The sequence below is a fragment of the Crocodylus porosus genome, unplaced genomic scaffold, assembly GCF_001723895.1.
Source record: "Crocodylus porosus isolate Cpor-Errol unplaced genomic scaffold, CroPor_comp1, whole genome shotgun sequence".
NCBI classification, from domain to species: Eukaryota; Metazoa; Chordata; order Crocodylia; family Crocodylidae; genus Crocodylus; species Crocodylus porosus.
Genome location: NW_017728912.1, coordinates 23,458,519 through 23,484,902, shown reverse-complemented (window position 1 = coordinate 23,484,902; position 26,384 = coordinate 23,458,519). Strand labels below are relative to the sequence as shown.

General features: G+C 47.6%; 1 protein-coding gene across 2 annotated transcripts; it reads right to left on the bottom strand.

The window, feature by feature from the left end:
• Nucleotides 1-665: 665 nt before the first annotated feature.
• Nucleotides 666-21,052, bottom strand: SH2D4A (SH2 domain containing 4A). Of its 2 annotated transcripts, none has more exons than XM_019534156.1 (9): nt 20,465-21,052; nt 19,018-19,168; nt 17,925-18,093; nt 12,844-12,918; nt 12,117-12,255; nt 6,107-6,308; nt 5,615-5,745; nt 3,531-3,751; nt 666-1,589 (listed from the first exon to the last, which is right to left on the bottom strand). In XM_019534156.1, exons 1-9 carry the CDS (start codon nt 20,637-20,639, stop codon nt 1,497-1,499), a joined length of 1,356 nt encoding a protein of 451 aa, XP_019389701.1. In that variant the 5' UTR covers nt 20,640-21,052; the 3' UTR covers nt 666-1,496. The 2 variants fall into 2 exon arrangements, with proteins under 2 accessions (XP_019389701.1, XP_019389700.1); XM_019534155.1 differs by having other exon boundaries at nt 5,615-5,748; nt 20,465-21,051.
• Between the last annotated feature and the right edge of the window lie 5,332 nt (nt 21,053-26,384).

Genomic DNA, 26,384 nt, shown 5'->3' with positions numbered 1-26,384 from the left:
GGTAACTAAAACCAATCTGATTTTTAGTTCAGGACAGTAGAACCTGGATCACTTGTATCCAGATGATTTACAGCCCACTTAATTAGGAGTGGGTCACCGAATTCAGGTCCAGCTGTTTCCTGTGGCTTTTACTTCAAAGGCACTGCATCTACAATCAGCTGGAGCTCATCCGCAGTCCTGGGTAGCTGATCCGAGGAGCAACGACCTCGGCAATAAAATGCAGCAAACAGCTTGAGCAGCTCAGCAGTGCTGTACAGTTCTCTGCTGTGGCTGTGTATATGCCCTGATTCTTCACAAATTCTCATCTGCGCAGGGGGTGAGGACTGAACCTTGCAATCTATTAATGTTCTTTCAAAGAACACTGGATTTGCAAGTGTCATTGGCAGTGAAGGCAAGTGCGTCTTTGCTAGTTTGACCTTCTTGACATTCAGCATCCATTAGGAGTAATGACGGGGGCATGTTTGCACCTTTTGCTTTCCCTAGACTGTGCCTGGGTATGGATATTCCAGAATTCTTTTTTAAGCAGTGTGACAAATACAAGGGGTAGGTTGTTATGACACAAGCAAAGGAGAAGTCCTAGGCTAATGCCTATGCTGAATGCATCTTGGCAGTGATGGTAGCCTGGCTTGCATGGACAGGACTTCAAAAGCAATGAAGAGCGACACTGTGGAAAACAGCATGCTTTATTGCAGACATTCAGGCATGAACAGTTAGATAATACTGATGATAAGCAATAAGGCTGCCGAAGGGTACTGGGTTTAAAATCTTCCAGGCTCTGTGCACAAAAGTAGAAGGTTGTAGCTAGCATTTCCACCTCTGTTTCCCTCTCCAGGCTCTCTTGGGTGCAATTCTGTCCTGTGCAGAGACTAACACCCAGCTCTGGTACTGGTGGGGAAACTCCAGTGCTTGGTACTTGGGGATTAAAGGGTCTTGTGTTGATTCCTCTGCATAGTGGAGCACTTCCTGAATTGTGCTGAATGCAATGTTGATTTCAGAGGGTTCAGCATTCTGAAGGCTTGATCCTCCCATCAGGCAATTTACCCTCTGAGGTCAACTTGGCGAGATCTCCTGCCATTCGAAACAAAGTGCTGCTCACTTCACCTATGGCAAAAGGCACAAAGCATTCTTTTGTACTGACATGTTAGGCTGCAGCCTTAGGGCAGAAAGCAGCTTGAACAGAGATGTCTTAGAACAGCTAATGCCAGCTCTACTTTGGATCACGGGGTTCTTCCCACTTCCAATTCTAGCCCATTTGGTTTGGTGCCTCGAGCTTCCTTAGGGTATGCTGGGGTATAGGTTCTTTCAGCCCTGCTGCTAACAGCAAGCATGCAGTAGTTATTGCCCTTCTGCTGCTTTGTTATTTAAAACAGATGCACTTGGGTCAGTAAGTTCAGATGATGGATGCTGGCTTTGCTTAGGGTTCAGCCTTGTGGAAAACAGTTTCTGTTTGTTCAGGGACTGGCACTGGTATGTGGCCTAAAAGGGTGTGGAAGGGTTCACTCAAAGAGGTCAAGGTAGTCTGGTTCATGATCCTGCTGGCCACATGGGTAAAGCAGCAACTCTCTCCCCAATGAAGTGATGGGCTCCTCCTGTTGACAGAAGGACAGAGTTACTCACCATCAAACGACATGAGCCAAGGTGCACTTCAGCCCCCATTCCAAGTCAACTGGAGCCAATGGGTGTCCGGTTATGGGTTTTGAACCAGCACAGTTGTGATTTAACCCAATCATCTTTCATCCTTAGGGCCCAGCTCAAATGCTAATGAGAAGCCCCACTGGAGTTCAGGGGGCCTTTCCTCCAACCTTTCAAACGCTGGCTATTGCGTCTGGGCTGGAACAAAGTAATGTGCTATTGCAAACAGTTTCAGTGACAAAACACATGCCCTGAGACAGAGTGGAGCTTTCTAACTTTGCTTTGCATCTCCTTTGGTAGCAGCCTCCTGCCAGCTGCTCACCATGTTAAAGAAAGGTCTGTTTTTCCCCTTTGGTATGGCACAGCTCCTGTGAGGCAAGAAGCCAACCATACTCTGCTCTTCCCAGCCTTGCCAGCAGATGCAGAAATGAGCAGGTAGCCCAACTCAGCCACTGCCCACCCTCCCTGTCAACTGTTGCCTCCCTTACATGGTGCAGTAGCTTGTTCTTTCCACATGCTGCTGCTGTTCTCTCCCTGTTACGCTGTGCTCTCATGTTCTAGGAGCAGCTGCATCTTTACAACATCACGGGGAAAATAATCCAAGGAAAGATATGTTTATTTCTACTGCTGGAGTATATGCTTCATGAGCTGGGGCTCTTGAGGGTGGGGGTCAACATGAGGGTGGGAGTTCTCCTTGTCTTATGTATGAGCTACATTTTAGTCTATATAAGGGGAAATGCAACCTCATGCAGCAAGGAGGACTAAGTAACATTTAAGTGCCCCGTTTTAAGAATGTACATAGTGCTCCAGCCCTGCTGGCTTTGCACTAGATTTATGTGCTTCACCCCAAGAAGTGTTCCCCATTGGAACCTAATTGAAAACATGTTTAAATACAGTTCGTAAATTGGTGTCTTCTGCTGGTATGTATATGCCCAGCCAATGATTCTGGGACACAGATGACACAGGCATCTTCTGGGGAAAAGATCCATTTTAGTCTTTGCCTTAAATACATTGTTACTGTCTTGCTTGATTCTGGGTAATCAAATTGATAACCATACGGTGTTCAACAAAAAAACTGCTTCTACTTTAGAGTGATCAAGTTTTAGAAAGTGCTCAGATGGGGCAAGTCAGCCCAGGGAAAATACCCCCACCAAAGATATGTCTTTACGGCAGTCACAGTAGCAACTGCAGTGTAGCACAGACATGAAGTACTGTTGGCACTGAAGCTACAGTACCACTGAGCTTTTTGCAGACTGCAAAGCCCATCCAAGAAGCAGGGTAAATTAGCACCCACTGAGGTTTATGTTTCTGTGATAAAAGCTGCCACATGTACTCAAGCTAGCCTGGGCATCTCTATCACGCAGTGACAACAATGTAGATTCGCCCTTAATCCCACACGTTTTCAGGAGAAGGCTTATATGAGCCACAACCCTTGTGCTACATCAGATTAAAGCTCACACCTCATATTTACACATTCCCACTGGCTTTCAGTTGACCCTGCATAACCTTCACTGCCTCTGCACTAGTAGACACCATCTATACTGGCAATGTGATACAAGGAAGGCCGCACCAGGATAAAAGTGCCAGTCCCTCCACTCTTCTGTTCACCACCTTTGCACCACGTAACGTCTTGCCTGTCTCTGGTGGAAAGGCAAATTATTCATTTTCAGTGTTAAACTGTCAGGCTGGCAATCAAATTATGGAAGTGCAAACGTATGGGAAAAGTAGTTATTGATACAAGTTGCCTAGTGGGTGTTGTTATCATTTATGTTACAAGAGTGCCAGCTCCGTGGTGTCAGGCAACAAAGACCAAAATACCACAAAGACATCCCTGTCTTGAAGAAATTTAGGGCAGTTACAAAAGTAAACTCTTAACAAATACACTGATAGAGGTTCACCTTGTGGTAGTCGATGAGGTCAGCCAGCGTTGAGTGCTGCAGCTGGTCTACTCCAAGGAAGCTGTACGAGTCACTAGAGGCATCTATGAGGAAGTGTTTACAGCCCTCCACAGACAAATAGGAGAGCACATATCCTTTGATTTTTTCACTGATTCGCACCAGGAAGCTCCCAGGCACTGATTTGCTAAGAAGTTCCTCTGCTTTCTTAGAGGTTACGATACCTGCCCAACACCAAGCCAAAGTGAGAAAGGAGAAAGGCTTTTGTATGCAAGTGTGGCTGACTGGGTCACTCAGTTGTAAGCCTCCAAACTTGTCTGTAACACTCACATTGCCCTGTGCATCTTATAAGCCCTTCACAACCTAAAAGATAAGTCCAGGCTAGACAGCATCACAACTGGCCTGGAAGTGAGGGAGGCCAGAGAGTATGTGGCACTCCATCACCTCACTAGCTACAGCAAGAGCAAACTCAGAGCTCTCTCATCAACTGGGAGAAGTTATGCTAGAGCGTGGGTGATTTTTACCCCTTCCTTTCTGGCTGCAATTATACCCATGGGGAAGTAAGCTGTACCCGGTAGGTGGCTAGCACAGAAAGCTTCCCTATAGTGCAGGAGTGGGGACCAAAAGGCAGACTCTGAGGCTGTGCAACTAGGTTTATGCAGTGTTTCAAGAAGCCTAATGAGCACTGCTGGTGCCAGTTAGTCCACTGGCATGCTAATTAGTCTGTCTGAAGCTCCTGACGGATGTGGCTGCACATCTTCCAGTTTAGGAGGCAGCCCACACACAGAGCAGCCCCGCATGCATGAGGGGAGTGCAATGAGGCACACTGCCAAGCACTGTGTATTTACCAGGCAAACATCACAGTCTGCTTAATGGTTGCTTTGGGAAAAACACAGAAAGGCACTGCCCCTTACTTTGTGTGTGTAGCAAAACCACAACTCAGCTCTCCTTTTAGGAGACATCAGGATTCTCTTTGACCTGCCTAAGGTCACACAGCAGGTTAGTGCTTCACCCAAGACTAGAATCAGGTCTCCCGAGTCCCCTACTAGTGTCCCTACTAGCCAGCTACTAACAATGCCACCCATTAGGCATCTGGCCATTGCTTAGCAAGTTCCAAAGTACAGCACATAAAAGATTTAGCAGATTCTCTGAATGGGGTACAGAGCCTGTTGTTTTAAAAAGTTCTTGTTGCCCTTAGAGCATTTATCATGGCACATTTATAGTTAATGTTACCATTGCCTGCCACATAAGTGGAAAGTACAACTTCCTTCTTATGCAAATATGCTGTCAGTACACAAAGGCATGCCTGCCCACAGGAGCTTTCCATCTACTGACTCCTCTGTGAAACCCTGTGAAATATGAACTTTCATTTCTACCCAGGAGAACTTTTACAATCTTTTCTGCAGTGCCTGATGAAGGGTGCTTGTGACCAAAAGCTTGCAATTAAAGATTTTTTTTTTTGCAAAAATCTTGTTAGTCTAATAAAAGATATCACCCCTACCATGAGCCCTGATTGCATTTGTGAAGGCACCTACATGATCTAGGAGGGCAAGTCTCATTGGAAAAACGCACGCTTTGCTGCTACTTAAAATTCCTTTGAAGACACAGCTGCTGGCAATTTGGACATCAAGGACATGTTTGTTATTCAAGTACTCAGGAGGGAGAAGTGATGATGGTGGTTGTTGTCTTTCTTTCCCTCAGTCCAGAATTTTTGGATCAGCTTCTCTGTGACTACCTCTCTCCACAAGTCACTGAGCCAAAACACATGTTCAGGCCTCACTTAGTCCCCTGGTAGCCCAGCAGGATAAAACCACTTGGCCTTTTCAGATGCCAAAGTGCTTCAAAGAGAACAGCCAGCATCCCTAGTCCTGAGTAGAGAGGGTGGCACAGACAGCTGAAATGACTTGCCTAAGGTCACACAGCAGGTTAGTGCCACACCCAAGACTAGAATGAAGGTCTCCCAAGCTGCCTACTAGTGTCCCCGCTAGCCAGCTACTAACAATGCTCACATCAGCGATGGGCTAACCAACTGGATTGCTACAGTTCCTCTGTGGATTGGGCCAGGGTTGGAAAGCTGCAGTACTCACCATGAAACCAGGGCGCTATGCTGTCAGCAGATTTTTCATACCCAGCTCGAAGGGGGTACTGCTCTTCTTTAAACCACCTGATTATGCCCTCTTCGGTGGAACTGGAGATTGTCCGCTGCACTCCCCGCTTCCTGCCATTTCAAGAGAATTGGGCTTAGTGCGAGGAAATCCCCTCTTAGTCTGAGAGCTGGCCTTGTTGAGGAGCAGCTGCTGCAGTCTAGGGCCTCTGATGATGCTCCATTAGATCTGTTAGCCAAATTCAGAGCTTACAACCCATTTTGTCACTGTGTTCACTTGGTACATGCATCTCCTGAAACAGGCAGACCCTATCCCTTACTGGATTCTTCATCAAACCTCTATGGCGCAGACCTGGGACTAGAGCCATCACACCCATGCTCATAAAATGAAATACAGTGCTAGCCACCCGCTTCCCACATTAGCAGGGTCTCAGGCCCTTCTACCACTTCCCGCAGAGATACTTAGAGTTCTTACCTAACTACTCCATCATTTAGGATTTTAGGCTTTGGTGGAAGAGGAGGATGGGAAGGTTGTCCCTGTTTCCCATCCTGAACTTTTTTCAAGGCTTCAGCCCTCTTGCTTTTCTGGACACCCTGCAGTGACAGTCTCCTGTAGTCATCCCTGGCATGTCTCGCAATGCTGCGTCTCCTCTCATCAGCCGCCTTGGATTTCCTCACTGGAAGAGACAAGGAAGACTAATCATCAGCTCCTATGTGGGGAATTTGAACCCACTATCCTTCAAAGCACCCTGAGCTAGCTGTAGCTGGGAACTTGCCTCTTAAAAACTACTTTTTAGTGAGGAAGCAGCCTCTGCCAAGAAGTAGCCCTAGGGAGAGTTGTAATTTAGCCATAATCCTCTATCTCCACACCTCCCTCCCCCAGCTCCCAGAGCTCAGTCCCTTAGCGCTATTTCAATCCTTGCAGGCCTGTGCTGGCTGAACTACTTTGACCAACAAGCAGAAGTGTGCAAATCACTGTTACTCACATGCTTCAGGCTACACACCAAGGTTTGTTTTTTAGGCCTTAAAGAGGCAGGACACCTGAGTTTTCATGTACCAAGACTTCCTTTTATATGGCTGCATCAGGAGGAGCTGGGTATCAAAGGGGGCCTGTAGCTCTCAGGCTTGGAGAAGCAGTGGTAGTGAGTACTCATTTCCACAGGGATTGCCAGCTGAGGAGGATAATGTGTTTTGGTACAGGCCAGGAAGGGAGCTGGGTATGAAAGGGGCAGTGAATCACAGCCATTTTCAGTGATACCTGCAATAACTGCTCAAGGGGACATGGTCAACTGCAGACCAACAAGTGTAGCTTACCCTTGTGTAACAGGGCTCCTAAATCTTTACTAGGGAGAGGAAGGCCAGAGAGAGGCACAGCATCTTCAAGAGGACTCTGGGCTGCGTATTAGCAAGAGTCCTATGACAGCCACAGGCAGGCTCCAGGATACTGCAGAAGCTGCTGGGAGCCTACCAGAAACCCTGGGGAGGGAAGCTGCAGCCTTACGCCTTATACTGGGAGCACAGCCAGGTTGCAGAACCAGGAGGCTGTAGGTTTCCAGGCCATGATCAACAGGCCACTAATGGGATAATGACTAGAGATCACCTAACGGGACTCTGCTAATGGGAACTGTGAGAAAGTGTTGGCAGCCCACTGGGGGAGAAATAGGTCAGGTGGCCAAAAGAGCAGGGGCCAAGGGCCTTAGAAATCCAGACCCACTGCTGGACTGAGAGAAGGAGTCTGTAGAGCCTGGAGCAGAGGAAAAGGCAATCAGGACTTGTAGCAAAGCTGATATCTTTTATTATACCAAGATTTTTGCAAAAAAAAATTTAAAAAAATTTTCTTTAAAATCTTGTTGGTTAATAAAAGATATAATCTACACTGAGGTTAAGTGATTTGTATAGCATGTTTGTTGCTCTTTTAATTCTGCAAGGCTTGGGAATGGAAGGAAGCTGCTAAGGAAGGCCTTGTAGATTTGTCTATAAGCCTACGAATTGCAAATGGAGAAAAGGGGGCTTGGATCCTCTGGGGCTGTAGCCAGGCCTGAGGGCTACAGGCAAGCTGAGCCTGTTGAAGTCCCAAGGTAAGGAGGGCAGTAGCTAGACCTGTGTGCTCTTTGTGGGGTTGTCACCATGCCCAAAGCAAATGAGGGAGATGAAGCAAGATCTCCATGGCAGAGAAGAGGTTCCAGGCAGAAATGTCCTGGACACTTAAGGACAGTTTCCCAAACATATCTTGAAGAACATAAAGGTGAGAAGGGAAAGGGCACCAGGTGACCAGAGAGGTTAGCAAACTGGGGCAGGATGCCAGTGGGTTTGCTACACTCTCTTGAAAAGATCCCTGTGCCTGAAGAGCTGGGAGAGGGGACTTGTCCCCTGCCCCTGCTCTGGAGTGTAACTTATGCACTGAACAGCACTGAGTGCCCAGGCACTGTCTCTATTTCCTCTGGTAAGTACAATATCTCTTGCTTGTATAGGTCTTTCCTAGTTAAAGAGAAGAAAAAAATTTCTACATAGACCAGGGCAATGCAAAGTCAACCCCTCAAAATGAGCAGGGGTCTCGGCAAGACCTAAAACTACCTTTTAAAGAAAAAGACTAGTTTTAGAGACCAAACTGAAGTATGGTGGCATGAAAGACCCCAGTCTGGTAACCAGAACTGAACTACAGGGATTCAGGGCAGGGGTGAGGTGGGGGACCTGTGCTATTGTAAGGGAGCTGTAGGCAAAGAAAGAAAATAAAACTCACTTTGAAAAAACTTTTGGTCTCAAATGTGACCCACTTGTAGTACATCAATGCCATCTCCTGGAGAGGAGGGGGAATTCCAGAAAGTGCATTTGGCTCTTGGCTGACAAAAAGGGGCTAGGTAACCCTGCTTCCCTGGTGGCAAAGGAGAAAACCAGACTAAGACATCTGCCCCACCCTGTGAGAAGCATGACGGGATGAATCATCAGGGGTCAGTTTTTTGGTACACCATTTTTAAAGCCACCTTTAGAATTTTAAAAATTATTTCACTTCTGCTACGAACCTTGGGAGACATGCACCTTGGGGGATGACCAGGTGTAAACTCAGTTCTTGCCAGTAAGAAAGACTTCATCCCAAGCCTCACAATATTTGGTGCTCTGCCTGAAGCTCCTGCTTCTGGAGCCCTCACAGGAGAATCTCATCTTTCATATAATAAGTTGCTAGCCTCACAGCTCTGCAGTAAAGCTTGAAAACATGGCATGGCTCAACACAATGCTTAGGAATTGGATGAGGAAGACCAAACCCAGCACTGGTTTTTGTTTGTTCAGTTTCATTGTTTCCTCAGACTTGGCTGTCACCCCGCTTTCTAACAGTCTAGCTAAGCAGCAAGTCATGTTTTCTAAGTTCCTGGAGTGCTCCACTAACATCTGTACATAGTAAGAGACAGCCTCAGCCTCAAGGAGCTGACAGTCAATATAGATGAGGGAAGCTCCTTATCCCCATTGTACTAATGACAAATTGTGGCGAAGGCTAACGATAAAACCTTGGCCAAGTCCTTTGTAGGAATTCTGCAGCAAAGTTGGGAATTAGTCCCAGATCTCTTGAGTTAAAATACATCCCCAGTCTCTTAACTACAAGCTTGCACTGCCTCTCAGGAGGTACTCATGTGGGCTGTAATTCCTTGCATAAAAAGAGGAACATTTTGATCCTCCACTTAGGATGAGTATAGTGTAAAAGCATCTCTTACAGCAGGGATGAGCAAAATACGACCTGCAGGCCACACCCAGACCACCATGCACTTCCATCCTTCCCACATCGCCCCCCTCAATGAATTGCATCCTGCCCAGCCCATCTACCCATGAGGGTGGGAGCAAGGCACCCATGTGTACAACCCCCCAGCATACCCTGTTGGGCCTTGCTCCCACCCTCATGGGCAGAAGGGCTCTGCCCAGCCAGCAGTTTCTGAGAGGGGCTCCTGCTGCAGCCAGAAACTGCTCATTCAGGGCAGCACGTAGGGATGGGCGGTAGGGGGGTGGAGTTGTATCAGGATGGAAGTGGGAGCCTGTGCCCAGAGGGGTGGTGGGAGTGCGAAGCTAAGCTGGGCAAAGTGTGGATATGAGGGTAGGGGGTGTAGGGACCCCCTCCACACACTCTTCCCACCCTCCCCCCATGGCGTGCAGTCCCAGTTGCCAGCAGCAGCTGGGGAGGTCAGGGCAATTGTGCCTGGTGCAGGTGCTCAGTGGGGCATGGCTCTGGCCACTGCTGTGCTGGGTGGGGGAGAGCGGAGCCTGTCCTATTGCTGGGGCTTGGTGTCCCGTGCCTGCAACTCCAGCACTTGCAGCAGGAGAAACCCTGCACTGGAGCCTGCTGCTTCCCCCGCTCCCTGCTGCACACTCTGCCAGGAGTGGAGGGAACCCTGCCCCCTGCTTTCCCATTGAGTCCAACACGGGGCTTCCTTGCTGTGAGTGTGGAGTTGCAGGTGCTGAGCCCCTGTGATAGAAGCGGCTGAGCAGGCTGCATGGGGGTATGCTCCTTGCTTCCAACACAGTGCTGGCCATTTCCATCACAGGGGCTCCAGGGGCTCCATGCCCTGTGCCTGCAGATTTGCACTTGCAGTGGAAAAGGCCCATGTTGGCAGGGCTCCCTTCACTCGCAGCAGGGTGTGGAGGAGGCAGCAGGCTCCAGCACAGGGCTTCCTCCACTGTAAGTTCTGGAGCTGCAGGTGTGGGGCATGGAGCCCCTGTGATAGAGCTGACTCTGCTCCTTCCTGCGCTGTCCCCCTTCCCCCACCCACCCATGTGGTGCTGGCCTGAGCTGCACCTGCTCTGAGCACAAGCACCCTGACCTCCTTGCCTGCTGTTGCTGGCAAGCAGTGGGGGCTGCATGCCATGGTGGGAGTGTTTGGGGATCTCTACACATCCACCCTCCCTCACATCCCATACACCCATACCGTGCCCCAACAAATCCCACTGACATATTCATACACCCATAGGTGGTAGAAGGGTGGGGGCTAACCAGGCTCATCCCCCCAAATGCAGAGGGCAGCAGGTATAGCCAGAAGGTAGCCCAGCCACAGGCTGCTGCAGCAGGAGAGTGTTATGTGCACACTCAGATACCCCGTGCAGCCAGGATCATAGCTGGCCCAGTAAGCAGGTAAGTTTCTTTCTTCACCTGGGCTTGTGGGGGAAGGGCCGATCAAGACCCCCACAGTGCAGGAGGCAGTGAGGTTGGGGCAGGGGCAAATCATTCACCCCTGCCCTGCTCCCTGCTGCACTGTGAGGACTGTCCCATGACCTGGCCTGTCCAAGGCCCCATTCATGGCGAATGGAGCTCTTGCTGGACTGCGTCATGGGACCATCAGAGCCCGGTGGCTCCTCCAGAAGTGCAGTGACAGGGAGTCAAGGGAGGGGGCACATGCACCCCTGATCTTTGCACAGGGCAAGGGTGGGATGCAGCTGCAAGCTGGGATCTGCCTGTTCCCTGCCTCTGTGCCTCACCATCACTGCTTTGAAAGCAGCATGGCTCAGTGCCGTGTGAGTCCTGCCACTGCAATGAGGCACATGGTGCTGTGCTGCGCCTGCCACTTTGAAAGCAGCGGCAGTGAGGCACATAGGCTGAGAGCAGGCAGAGCCCAGCTCACAGCTGTAGCCCCCACCTTGCCCTGTGCAAAGGTTGGGGGGGAACATGCCCCCCTCTCTTGGCTCCCCAGGGCCATGACTCTAGAAAAGCTGCTGGGCTCCAATTGTCTCATGACCGTGAATGGGGCCTGGCTGGGTCAGGTTGTGGGGCATTCAGAGTCCAGTAGCTCATTCAGGAGCACAGGATGGGGGAGTGAAGGGGATGGGATGTGCCCCCCTCCCTTGGCTTCCCTGCGGTGCAAGCAGTGGCAGAAGCCGCCTGCCCACACCCCTGGAGGAGCTGCTGGGCTCCAATTGCCCCATGACCCAGCCCAGCTTGAGTGCAGCCCAGTGCAGCCCCAGTCCTACTCCCCCCATAGCCCTGCCCCCTCCCTCTGCCCCTTCCCTGCAGACTTCCCAGTCTTTCATGCACACATGCACTCAGCTCCCCCGCCCTTTTTTTCTCTCTGCCTATGCATACACTTCAACATACCCTACGGCCCCCTACACAGCCACACCCTCTCACAACCCCCCACACACCCACACCCCACCACACACACACTATAAAAAAGTAACACTTTATTTTTGAGTTATTATGCAGTCCCTTCTATATACAGTACACAATCACAAGTCATGACAAATATTTGTTGTAATAAAAATAAAATATATTATAGTAGGTGTTCTAAGATGGAAACGCCCTCTCCCAAAAGAAGTATTTTGGAAGCAGCATGCAAAGGGAGGGACTTCCAGTGGCACAGGTCAGGGGCCAGGGGGCAGGACTTCTGGTCCCAATGTGGTAAGCCCAGGGCAGGGCAGCTGTCAAGGGCGGGGCTACTTATGCGGGCCCCGACTGCTCGCCAAAACTTGTTAAGCGGCCCTCCGCCCAAAATAAGCGCCCGCCCCCGTCTTACAGGATTCCTGCCACTCAGGGTTGTCCTTGTCCGAGTTCTGTGCTGATTCCTGCATCTCCCCGCAGTTTGGTTCACAGTAAGTGGCCATCTCTTTTTTCGATTTGGTGTCTCTTGGATTCCTCCTTGTTGCTTCCTTCTGCTAAAGAGTGACCTGGTTAATGCCTGGCCCCTCTTTCTGCTGACTTCACTCCTTAGCTTATTCTGGGGATACTGGGGATGTGTTTTAAAGTCTTCTGTGAAATAACTGGGGTTTTCCTCCTTCCCCCGTACCCGGTACATAATAACAGGCAGGACCTGGTCACAGGGAAGAACCAGAGTGTTCCATGGGGAACTCTCTGCTACATTACACAGCATCATTCAGAATTGCTTCCTACCCTAAACATCAGGAGGAGAGGCCCATCCTGATCCTTGGTTGTGTGTCCATAAGCAGCTCGAGCTGAAGGTGTACAGTCACCTTAAGTCCCTTTCTTGTTCCTTTCATCCCAAGGCAACCTGGCACCCAGCTTCCAGGCAGAACCCTGAAGGGGCATTACAGCAGCTGGATTCCTTGTCTCTCTGGCCATGCCCCCTGCTCAGCAATGGGAGGCTAATGCCAGGTCTAGGTCCTGATGATCCTGCCAGCCTGGGTTATCTTCCTGTGGCCAGCTCTGCCTGGTTCAGAGGCCACAGAGCAGAGTCTGGCTCATTGTGTGGGCCTATATAAAGAGCAAATTGGAGAACTGCTTACCTGCTGGAAGCCACGGTCCCTCGTATGGCAGTCTGCCAGCATCTGATGAATGTCTCTGGTTTTACTGGGGACATGCTAGAAATTCAATGACAGACAAGCACAGTATTAGGCCTGTAGCTCTTTGAATAAACTTTTGTTCAGATCTACTTCTCCTGCATATGGTGCAGACCAAGAACCCTGCCAATAACCAAGGGAAGCAGGATCGTGGGCCAGTTTAGGTGCTGACTGAAGAGGGAGCTGCTGAGGGTGCAGCACTTCTGAAAGTCAGACCACTGGTATGTGCATCTCAATAGGAATTTGAAAGCCTAACTTCCCTAAGCACAAGCCACAACAGAGCTCAGCCAAAGTCCAGCATGCTGGTGTACCCCACCTGGATCTTGCAGTCAAAGGGAGACTAGGGTAAGCTAAAGCAGCCCAGAGGATATTCTAATTATTATCAGCCTCTAAATATCCGTTTATGCCTCCAAGAGCACAAGAGAGTACAGAAAGCTGCTGATATAACTCAACCAATCTTCAAGAAATACTGGCACAAGGGCAAGACAATTCCTCCTGCAGTTTCCTTAGCATAGTGGTTCTCAACCTTCTTAGACTCAAGATACCCCTAGGAAAATGCCAGCTCTAATTCCTTTTTTTTGATTATGGAAAAAATAATAGAGCTGTTCTTCTGTTGCAAAGAACTTGGCTCACACCAGGTATGAATAATTTGACACTCTGGATTTCTATTTGAAATCTCTGGCTTCATTTGCGAATCATGTAGGCATTTGCACACCTAACAATGTCTGCACCCTCAAAAAGATCTCATGGCACCCCAGGTTGTGGTGGCACTTTGAGACCCATGACCTTTGCACTATGCAGTGTGGTCCACACTCTCAAGAGGAAGTGGCATTGGGGCTATGATTATTGTACACACATACACACACACACACACACACACTGTGTTGTGGCAAGTGTCCCACCAAGGGATAGGAGGCAGCAGCATGTGGGTTTGTAGCAGTTGCAGGGTCTCTGAGTGGGATGTGCATGTAATCTAGTGGCTCTCAACATTTTCAGTCAGGGAACTCCTCCATCACTTTTTTTGCATGTGGCAGCGTCCCTGGCTGAGAACCGCTGTTTTTGCTGCCTCAGTTTACCTCAGTCTTTTTCAACTGGGTGCTGATGCCTTTAGGTAAAACTACCCTGGATCCCTACTGTACAGTCAGCCTAGGAAGGGCTGTGGCATGCATGGACTCCTTCTGCATTAGGGGTCTATGATAACCCTGAACCAGGCAGGGGAGCTGACTGGTGCTGTAGCCCTTCCTGGTCTGTCCCAGCAGTCCTCCTGGAAATAGGTGTGTGGGCCTCTGGTTCTAGGAAGAGATGGGGTGGGGTGCAGACTGGCATTGGCCATGGCACAAGCTGGCTTTTCTGTTCTGCTTTACAGTTATGAGAGAGCTCTAATGCAGAAGGAGTGAATATGCATATGCAGCATCATGGCACCTCTGAGGGGGTTTCATGGCATCGGGGCTGTACATGTACCCCTGGCCTGCTCCCACACCTCCTCAAGAAATGGCACAGCACAGGTCTCTTTCCCCCTCTCTCATGCGTCACTGAACTAATGAGTCTTCTTCTCATTCCTTAGTCCTTCCTTATTAGATGCTTCAGCCTAGCTCCGTTCCCTATGCTGAAATATACTGCTGGGCATTTCAATGAGATATTTTAAGTCACACTTTTCTGAGTATCCCTAAACGCCTCAAAGGAGAATGGCTTTCCAGGCCTGGCTTAACTGCACATAACCCCAGCTTGTCCCTGCTGCACTGCTCCCCTCCTTGGCAATCTGACACCCATTGCTGGTTCTGAACCCTGCAGGTCATCTAAAAGCACGACTCTCACAATGAGAAGGCTGACAGAACATTAGTGCATGCATCTCTCCCCTGGGTTGGGTGCTCTACCCAGTGAAAGACATTCTCTGTCCTGATGTGCCAAGGTAGGCAAATGATGGCTGAAAGAAAGCATGTCCAGTGAGGAACTGATCTTAGATGGTTTGGCTAAGGACACATAGGAAGTCTGTAGCAAGAGTGGAAACTGAACCTAGACTGTGAGTGCAAGTTTTCAGTCTACTCTTCCTCTCTCAGCCTGTTGACAATGGCATGGCCCTTAGTCCCTGTAATATCAACTATTCAGGGAGCTGTAGGTTTGGAGATCTGAACATTTAGGGTCTCAGGCACCCTGTACATCTGCCTGAGAGCTAGAAGGATGAAGCCATCCCTGTCACATTGAGGAACATGGAGAACCCCATGTGTGCTTGAGTGTGCCACTTTTCTCATTCCTTGAATTTGTCAAGCAAGGTAGTCACATTTCAGAGCCTACCCTATCCAGCAGTGAGTGCACCCAAAGCCATTTTCTTTCCTTTCCATCTAAAGGAGGCAGCTTGCCTACTGCCAGAATGCCAGTTAATGAGTTTCTAACCCATGGGGCTTCATAGCAATGAAGGTATATCAGTACATCCTATCAGCAAAGCACTCCTAGCATGGACACAGCTTATATGGGCAACAGTGCACTCTTCTCAGGACAGCAGTTTCTGGTCTCCTGGAGTAAAACAAGCTATACTAGTCTGTTGTAAGATTACATCTGCACAAGGGGCTTTTGCTGGCTCAACCCGGTTGGTCATAAATCACACCCTGAAGCAACCCAGTTACACCAGCAAAAATCCAGATCATAGGGCTGGCCTTTGAGACAAACACCCTGGATTTTATCTTTGAACAAACATACATTGACCTCCAAAGTCTGATCTAAGCCGCTGCCTTCAGGGCAGTGACTAATACATTTCCTGTATGATATAGCTTCCCAAGGATATGGATTTCTAATTTCATTAATGTTAAATATTAACACAGTTGCTCATTTTTGCTTTGCTGGTAAGACTGAATCTTGAAAGGAAGTAAGGCTGAAGCTTGAAAGGAAAAATCCAGGGAGTTTCTTTCCCAACTAAAAAAAACATTGACAACAAACCACGGACACTTTACTCAGGAGCAGTTCAATTCTAAATAGAGCTCAAGAGAATGGCATTGCAAATAACTCAAGCCCCAGAAATTCAGAAAATGTGCTGCCCGCTCCCCCCGCCTTAGCTTGAGTCTAGATTCTCAGCAATCGAGCAACTAGAGACAAAAAAGGAGGAGAGGAAAAAAAATAACTGAGTGTAAATAAAAAATCATGGGGTTTTTTGTTCTGTTTTCTAAACAGGAGGTTTCTTTGCCTTCTGCTTTGTGAGCCTTTAGGATTCAACAAACAAATAAAACAAAAATCCCAAACCCAGCCAGTTTCAGAAGGCACCAGACAAAAAATAACGGGACTAGGCAATAGGGAGATCCTCCCATGCATATTCTGCAGTAAACTCAAGCTTGGTCAAAGCCAAGCCTTGAATTACCTTGCTTCTATACACTGTATTATGTAGCTACTGGCTGTTTTAAACTGATACGTGTAGTTCTATAAAATACTAATAAAGGACCCAAGCCAAAGTCCTTTGAAATAAACAGGAGTCTTTCCAGTAAGTTCAAGGGGTTTTAGGTCAGGTACTAGGTTTTCTGACAGTATTTTTGGATAATAAATATTTAGAGCACAAGCCTTGTTCTATTTTTTTTGACAAAAAGATGATATGACACATCTCTAGGATATTTTGCTTTTCATTTATTTGTAAGTGAGGAAAATAGATTTTCAAAAAGAAACACTCTCAGCAAAATATACATCCTGTTCTTTGTAACCTCAAGCTTTCCCAGGCTATCAAAATAGAAGGCTAATGTGCACTTCTTCAGAAGGAAAGCTGCAGTTAAAAAATGCCAGTAGTTTCGTGGGCCTTACTGCATCTTTTATACTTGTGAGAGGGCTGCAGAGGGAAATCCCATAATATTTTCCCAGTAACCACTCCAGGAACTCAGGATTTGATTGTGGTGATGGGAGAGCCCCTGTGGGAGCCTAATCTCATTTCCAGGATTTACCTCTTGAGAATAAGAGTGAGTAGGACGGGCTTATTTCATGGGCAGTGAGACTGGGCATACGCAGTGCTGCCACCATGTAGACATTGATGCTCAGAGTGAGATAGGGCTTCTGTCGTGTCGGGCACTGGCCAAATGCACAATAACAACAGTGCCAGCCCTCACAAGCTTACAGTCCAAACAGAAGACAGAAATGGTAGAAACAGAGAATGGAAGCGGAGAAAACACCAGAAGCTTGCTCAGAATGGGTGGTAAAGATGAGAATAAAACTCAGATCTCTCAACTTCTAGGCCAATACCTTAACCCCAAGGCTGTGTTTCCTTTCTTACAACTGTTTCTACACTAAGTTACATGATCCTTCCAAAGCACAGAAGAAAACAACCTTAAAACAACCATAGATGCTTCTCAAGCAAATCCCAGGATGTCATTTTCCCCCTGTACTCGGCTTTGGTGAGGCCGCAGCTGGAGTACTGCGTCCAGTTTTGGGCCCCACAGTTCAAAAAGGATGTGGAGAAGCTTGAGAGAGTCCAGAGAAGAGCCACATGCATGGTGAGAGGTCAGGAAAACAGACCTTACAATGACAGGCTGAAAGCCATGGGGCTTGTTAGCTTGGAAAAGCGTAGGCTCAGGGGTGATCTGATGGCCACCTATAAGTTTATCAGGGGTGACCACCAGTGTCTGGGGGAACGTTTGTTCACCAGAGTGCCCCAAGGGAAGACGAGGTTGAACGGTCATAAACTACTGCGAGACTGTTTCAGGCTGGACATAAGGAAGAATTTCTTTACTGTCCAAGCCCCCAAGGTCTGGAACAGCCTGCCATTGGAGGTGGTTCAAGCACCTACATTGAACATCTTCAGGAGTAAATTGGATGCTTATCTTGCTTATCCTATGACCCCAGCTGACTTCCTGCCCTCCGGGCGGGGGGGCTGGACTTGATGATCTTCCAAGGTCCCTTCCAGCCCCAATGTCTATGAAATCTAGGAAAAAGCAAATGCCTTGTCCTAATTGAAATGTCTATGTATAAAACACCAGCTCCATCCACTTGGAGCATCTGAAATCTTCAACTCCTACATGTATGCACTACTGAGCAGTGGTAGAAGACCAGAGAACAAGTACCTGAGTTTGTTTCTGACTTCTCTCCTTGGCATTTGCCACTTTCATTGCTTCTTCTTCCCTCTCCTCTCCAATGTTCCTGTCATTCCTGTGGGCATCCATCCTGTCCAGGGCTCTTAGTTGAGAATGCAGAGACCACGTTACGGAAGGCTTGGTCAATGCTTGACTCTCTCTGTGAAGAGATAAAAATGGGATTTGGAAATCAAATAAGCCTAGTGCCTTCCACGCAACTGAAGGGAAATCATATGCAAACACAGCAAGTGTGTGGAAGGCTGTCAGACCCAGGAGCACCACAAGCCCCAGGGCAAGTAAAGGTATCACTCACTGGGCAGGTTAACTCCTGCCCAACAGGAGCCCCTGTTAATAGTCTCAAATGTCACCTACTCTGGTAGCAGAGCTAGTGACCATTCCAAGCACTGTACAGAGGTATTACTGCACCCCTAACACTGTATAGAGGTATTACTCCTGACCTATTTTACAAGGGCACCAGCCCAGGGTTTGGATTTGAGCTCCCCTCCTATTGGCACAGCGGGCAGCAGGGCTAAAAGTGGCTCCTGCATGGTGAAAGTAGGGAGCACTTGGGAACCCCTTAGTTCACACCTCTGGCATCTGCAAATGAACTGGGATGCCAACACATGCCCACACCCTGCTAGTTGCTCAGGAGCAGGTCGAACAACTCTAGCTTGATATCCAGCTTCCTGCAGGGTCCCTGCTGGCTTCAAGTTACATGCCCCGTAACAGAAAACAGCTCCTAGATTTCAAAGATCCCAGGCCTCTTGTGCCCTGGGACTTGAGTGTATGCCCTGCAGCCCACACAGTGCTCTGGCACATACAGTAGGTCCAGTTAGGACACACACAGTAGGTCCAGTAGCTATGCAGCTGCTTGTCATGAAACTGATAGGGAAGGAGGATCCAGTCTGACAGGATCCAGATTGAAGAACCCACAATAGTTGCCTCCATCCTAGATATCCCTTTCACGTTGCACCAATTACCCTCCCTATATAATATGACGGCTCCCTTCTTCTCTACTAGTGACACATCCCTGCTAGCAGCTGCAAACCTGCTGAACCTGCTCTTGAAAAGAGGCTTGCCTTACCTGACTTCCTCCTTGGGTTGTCGTTGGGCCCTCTCAGCAAGGATCTGGTCACAAATCATGTCATATGGCTTATCCAACTTGTGCTCGCCCATGACCCAGACCCAGACTTCACTGTCTGCTCCGAGCTTCCACTTCACCGACTTCCCCTTGGCTGCAAGACAAGCATTTCTGTGGCTGGGCAGGGTGAATGGCAACCTCAGGGGCTGCTCTATCTCTTTCCCTCCATGCCCTCCCTTCCTCCAGCCAGCTGGTGGGACTTTTGGGTAAAGCTGGTTGGTCTGGGAGGCAGCAAGGAGCACAGGTCATGGGTGAAGCTGCTAGCAATTTGACATGCCACATATATTTGTAGAACAATATCTCCCTCCCTCAACCAGAGTATTAGCTGGACCAGATTCCCACACTTTGCCCCATAACTGTGTAGCAAGCAACTGCACTGAGGTTGGTGGGATTCTGTATTACATCAAGGTTATGAGAGAGACCAAAGCCATTTTTCCCAGCTGAGATCCCTTCCCTTGCTCCAACCCACACCTTATATTGTTCCCTTTTCTTGGGGACGTTGTAAGGGAGCTCAGCTACCTGCCCATTCTCTGTTAAACTCCCTGTAATTCATTGAACCATGTTTCCTTTGCCTGCACAAGTCCAAGAGAAAGACATGGCTGGGGACACTGCCTGGAGGAACAAAGGTGGTTCCTCAGCAGCTGAGACCAGTCTTTGCTGCTCCATGCGTCCTCTTTGGCCCTAAGGTTAATGGTGTGGGAGAAAGGAATGGCAGGGACTCCCATGCCTAACAGAACACTGTGGTTGCTAGTGGAAATCCCAGCATGGCCTCAGGTGTGGAGCCACCTTAATGCTATGTGACCTCTGGCTGGCTGTGAGGGTCATGCTGTTGCCTGCTTGCCAGCCCAGACAGGGCTTTCTGTATGCCTCTACAACAACACGGCATGGACTGGGCTGCTGAAAAACAAGTATAGGCATCTCAAAGAGAAAGATTTGAAATATCTCAGTCCATTTAGCTGCAAGGTCCAAAGACCCATACTGCTTCAGCCTTGGTCTTGCTGAATGGGTGCTTGAGCAGCTATTTGGAGAAGCTAGAGACCCCATCAGGCCGGGAACTATACATACACACAGCTCCTGTCCCAAAAAGCTTACAGTCTGCATGGATAAGACAGACAATTATTTTTACAGGCAGAGAAATGGAAGGGATTTGCCCAAGGTCAGTCTTGGAAGCCAACCCCAGCTTGCCTGAGCCGGAAACCAAGGTTTGAACCCAATCCTCATTTGTGATGCCAGGAAACTGTATTTATAACCATTTCCAGCTGTGTTTCCCTAACCAAAGCAATATCTCTTTAGAAATGCTTTTCACCCAGCTGCAAAGCACCCATTGGAGCAGCTGTGTTTGTCAGGGAGGGAAATGAGAGCTAGAATCTGCTCCTGGGCAGAGCCTTACCTCTCCTTGGTGCAGGTTTTTTTGTTGAGCTCTTGTCTATGGCAGTTTCTCTTTCCTTCCACCGTCTGACCTGTTCTTGCCTCATCTTGAAGAAGAGGATCTGTTTCTGTTCCTCGCTGAGCTCTGCCAGCAGGTCAGGATCAATGCACATATCTGCCAAAATCTGTTTCAGCATGGCTCTGGCTCTCAGGTATTCACACTGGTAACAATGAGTTTTAAAGATGAGGTTCTCTTTTGTCACTCAGGTATGCCTGGGCCTGCAAGTCACTGCACACACTGATTGCACAGCAAGAATGCAGGCTTCCCATAGTAATTATACTCCTGTCTCTGCACCTATTTTAGCTCAGACTTCCTGCACAGACGCCGGAAAAGTAAATAAATAGCTTCCAACCTGTTATTACAATTCCCGGTCTCCTTGGTCTTTCAGGGACAAATTGATACAGACTTTGCTCATAGTGAGAAAACCATGTTTGCACCCTGATAATCTCATCTGATACTGTATCAAATGTATAATGAAGTCAGAGGTGTGGCTTATTTCTGGGTAGGCAAACATACCATTGCTCAAGAGACCAATGAACCCGTGGGTCTTCAGCTGGGAAACTCCCTGCTCCCTCCCACACACCTTTTGAAAAAAAAGAAACCACTGAGAATGCAGCCATACAGGCTAAAAGGTCGATATGCCCCATTTTATCTAAGCAAGGACATAGTGGGAGGAACAGTGATTTTTGGCCTCCCCACCCACAGAATTTCATGTTACAGAACACTATCCCCAATACAGTATAAGAGGCGCAGGGCAACTTGTTCAAAGCCACTAGAGCTGGAAGTAGCTACAGGCTGACAAGAGCTGAGAAGGTCCAGGGGTGGGATTTTTTATTGGTGTGAAAAATATTGCTCATCTCCCTTGCATAGTACCCCCAAACCATGGAAGGAGATAAACAGGAAGGAGGGGGAAACCCTCCATAGGCAAGGACGTATCTCCACAAATAGAAGTGTGCTATGGTCTGGGATGAGGAGCTGGTTGTAAAATACTGGTGTGCACATGAGGAGTCCTTCTCAAGCAAACTGGAAATACTTGACAATTCCCAGTGAAAGTCTTCACCTGCTCTCCCTTGAGTTTCCACTCAGTCTGCTCCACAATTAGGTATGGCTGTAGTTGTCACATCTCAAAGCTGTTTCTGTTGCCTGAACTTCTAGAAATCAAATGCAAATCAGTATTACTGGAAATACTCAACCATTCCCAGTGGAAGTCCTCTCCTGCTCTGCATTGAGATTGTACTCACTCTGCTCCACAATTAGGTACAACTGTAGTTGCCACATCCCAAAGCTGTTTCTGATGCCTGAACTTTTAGAAATCAAATGCAAATCAGTCTCAGAGTCCATTAGATCAGCCAGTGCACTGCTTTCTTTGTCCTGGACTTAAGGGCTAGAGACAGACATTATACATAAACTGGTGTAAATGATTGGAAACTGGTTTAAATCTGTAACAGAACAGAAGTTCAGTGCACATAGAACAGTTTCAAAATGGTCAAAACTGGTTTAAGAGAGGCCTGGATGGATGTAATAGTAATAGACTTAACTGATTCCAATTAAACCTGTCTATTGAACTTCTGTCCCAGATCCCCTCTGGACACAAGTTAGGTCTCATTTCCCTGGCATCCCAGGATGTATTCCAGCCCTCACTGGCCTGCTGGTTGGGTAGGCTAACCTCTGCCCCAACTTGTCTGCTCCTGGCCAGCTGGGTGGCTGTCCCCAGCTGTCACAGAGCTTAGGCAGTCTCTCCAGCCCCACTGATAGTGGCAAAGGGATGGGGAATGGTTGGGGAGGGGAATGCACCCCTGCCCCAGCCCCAGCTCCCTCCAACCAGGGAGTGCATAGCGGGTGCAGAAGGGGTGGGAAAACCTCTGAGGTGGGGGCTTTTTTCCCTTACAGCACAGTTCTACTGGGCTCTGAATCCCCCGGCCCCAGCCCTGCCCCATAACCAGTCCCCAACTTGTCAGCCATGGGGGAGTGGGTGAGGGGGAATGGACCCTCAGCCAGGGTCTCCACATTGGAGGGGGGGAGCCCCCAAACTAAAATTAAGCTTTTCTTGCAATTTCTGGTGTTTTCATTCTTTTCATAAAGCTATTTACATTTCTAAACAAAAGATCCTTTCAAAATGGGAAAATCAAAGATTTGCATTTTGAAAATGCCATAGTAAAGCATTGTGGGTTTCTCAAAATTCTTTTTTGCCATTTTTTCTGCCAAAACTGTTCACTTAATTTGACCCACATACATGAATCATTTCACAACCAGGACCTGAAACTGCAGATAAACTATTTGGTCAAAAAAAAAAAAAAAGTCATCCAGCTCTAGAAATGAATCCCTTAATTTTCCCATTCATCTGTTTAGCAATGTGGGATTTGGGAACAAGTTCTCTGGCAATGTAAATGGCAGATAGAGTCCAAGGCTCCCAAAGATTTTGCCACTGCTTTTCCAAAGAGGGGCTTTGCCAACTAAGCGTGAGACAATTGATCAAAAGTTGAATGGCACCCAACTGCCTTGAGTAGGACCTTTCTCAAGAAGCCCTGGAGGTGGAAGTAAAAACTGTAACACCTCTCTTTTTTTAACTTAGAGTTCTGGGATATTTGCCTGCTTGCAACCAGCCCAGAGATGTACAGCAGGACAGTACAAGTGTGTTTGGACCGTACTCTACAGTCTCTTGGATCATAACCATCCTCAAATAACCCCTGCCATCTTTTCTTGCTAGGATGAAGCAAAATAGGGCTGTAGGAATATACTAACCTTGAAAACCTAGTATAGGCTAAGAGCATGTCTGTGAAGCCAGTGGCCTTATCAGTTTGCACTGCTACTGCCCATCTCCCGCCAGCCTGTCTGGGGCAGCATTCCTCTCATTATCTGGTTCATCTCAGTACAGGGGCAGGTGACTGTGCTCAGAGACTGCTGCCCATATTGTAAAGGCTGTGCACATCTGTAGGGGTAATCATTTTTTGTCAAGCCTGCTTTTCCATGCATTCGTAGATACAAATGCCAGAAAGGATCATGTGTACAACCAATTTGACTTCCTATGGGAAAATTTCATAGATATTATTAGATATTAGGGCTGGAAGGGACCTCGGAAGATCATCGAGTCCAGCCCCAGGAATTAATAAAATAATTCCTGTAATTAGCTCACAACTTCTCCCATGAACTTCACTGCATCTTGAGGGAAGAGGTCTAGTCCTATTTGCAAGACTTCAAGTGATGGAGGCTGCACCACCTCCATTAATATATACTGTGCAGCCATGTGGTTGGCTGCTTATTACTTGCATGGTTAAAAGTCTGACCTCTCCAGTTTGATGTTCTGTAGCCAAAGAGCTTTGTGATTTGGCTGGTTGACCTTTGGTGGGCTGGCATAGTTGAGAGGGACTGGTTAAGGCTAAATAAAAAACATTAAAAAAGCAGGAGGCAGAATTGATCTATTACATGGTTTTCTATAAGTGGCATAGCTTAGATCAGTTGTAAACACAATGCACATTTGCCTTTTGGTGGGAGGGAGAGACGGGAGTGAATCTTAGACTGGGTTCTGCCATTTTTAAACCAGTCCATGCATGCCAAACATCTATCCTGTTACAAGTATAGAGCAGTTTTGTGTGTTGAACTTTTGTTCTGTTATGGGTATAGACTGGTTTCCGATCACTTATACTGCTAAAGGTGTAATGTCTGTCTGTACCTGGCCTAAAAGTGCCAGCAAATATTTTGCTATTTGAGGGAGGATCAAGCCCCTTGGGCATAGGTCAGAAGGCTTAGTGAGACATACTGAGACACCTGTAGGCACCAGGTATACAGAATACAGGAAGAAGCAAGATCAGCGTTGATGAAAGAACATTTTAAGACTAGATATCAGGTCAGCTCATTCCACATCTAGTGATAGTAGTGCTTGGTGCCATCTGGGTAGGTTTGTTGAAAGGTCAGAATAAGGGGTTTCCTGGCAATCCTAAAGAAGGCAGACTACAAGATCCTGTGGTACACTGCGTCCTTAACTCCGGCCTTAAAAAGGGCTCAGACATACAACGTGCTTACACTTGTAACCCTGCTTATGTAACCTATGCTCTCTTATGGTTATGATTGTTATGGTAACTTTGTGTATTCTTTCTCTGCATATCCTGATTAGTATGCGTGTTTGAAGGTTTGGGGGCTACTTGTACCTGCATGTGCAGACCTATCTCCCACAATCACAGGAACGTGTCTGGGTGAGAGAAGAAAGCCCCACCTTCTCCGCTCAGGGAGACCTATGCCCTATAATCAAAGGAGTATGCCATCAGGAGCTAGACAAGGGCCAACATGTGTGTTGCTCGATGAAGCGGATCTGCTGTGCTGCAACACATTGTGGCACAGCAGATCTGCTTCATTCAGTGATATCAATTTCTAGCCTAAGATTCATGATATCAATTTCTAGCCTAAGATTCATGATTTCTTCAGTTCTCCGTGATTACTTAGCTTTATAATTTTTTCACCCCTAAAACGGATGTGGCAGTTGTGCATATTTCAATCTTAACTGTCCTCCAGTTTCCTCTATGGCGTTTTTCTTTGGGCGCACCCATAAATGAAGCAAGTTATTCTTTTTTTGTGACATACTGTTCTCATATTTATGTTTCTATTTGAGTCCATTCACAACAGTTTATAATAGTTTCTTATAATAGTTACTATAACTATTGCCCTTTGCTGAGGTGAACATTGAACTTACAGAACCTTATACCAAAATATATTTGACAACTGCATACAGTCTTCTTGATTTCTTGAACTTTTCCAGGGGCACCAGGCTTAGCTCTTCTGGGCTAAATTTAACTTCTGATGTACCCTGTGCCTCAATTTTTTTCTTTTGTTGAAAGAAATGGAGGGAGGGAGAAGTGAACTCATTTACATTTCCAGTAGACGAAGATTATTTGAATGGGAATCTGCAGCATGACTGGGCAAGTTTCATTTGTTGCCTCCAATAAAGCAGTGGAGTATCTAGACTATTATCCAACTACCCCCTTTCCCAGCATTTCAAAGGGTGTGTATGTGTATGTGTGGGGGGGAGTCCTGTAGAAGCAGATGAGACTTTGTGGGCTCTCACCCTCAATCAGTGACCGGTGTGGATGTCAGAGCCAGAGAGAGGGCACAAGGAGAAGAGTGTTACAGGAAAGGATGCTGCTATGTTTTCTAGACTTCTTGTTACTGGGGTAGTATCTGAGTACTTTCCACAGGAAATAGAAGACTGTCAGGGTGTGCTTCTGCAGAAAGTCCCAGGTTTCTTTCTTTAAACAACTGCTTTTTCTTTCAGTACATTTGGCAGAATTGGTTTGGCAAGCTCCATTTGGACATTGCTCCGTTGAGAGGCACGTGGATCTGAATTACAGGTCTCCACTTCAATAATTTGATCTTCAGTCAGTCAGTTTGTCTAATTCTCCATATCCCCTTTCTTCTGTTTCTTATTCCCAAGGAAGAGTTAGGAACAACATCTAGAAATACAATACAAAAGATCATTCTCCTAGCATGTGCAGCCACACCCAAAGTAGGCAAAGCCATGAACTTAAGGGTTTCCTGCCCAGCTCTATAGGTTCTGATAAACATCCAGACATTTAGGTGCTTTTTATAATATTTGAACTTCAAAACAATCTAAATACAACCATGGCTGGTGTCATGCCCCTCTGTGATATGCGGAAGTTGATGCCCATAGACAAATTGACAGAAGGGATGACTGATCCAAGATCACATGAGATGGAGTTGGAATTGGGATTCAGGAGTTCTTGGAGCTTTGTCTATTGCTCAGGCCACAAGACTGTAGCCTCACGATGCAGTCTGAGGCAGCTTCATGGCTGATTGCCATAGGAGATCATCCAATTCCAAAAATCAGTATTGTACCAAAAACACCACTTCAGTTCATAAGCACTGTAGGCCA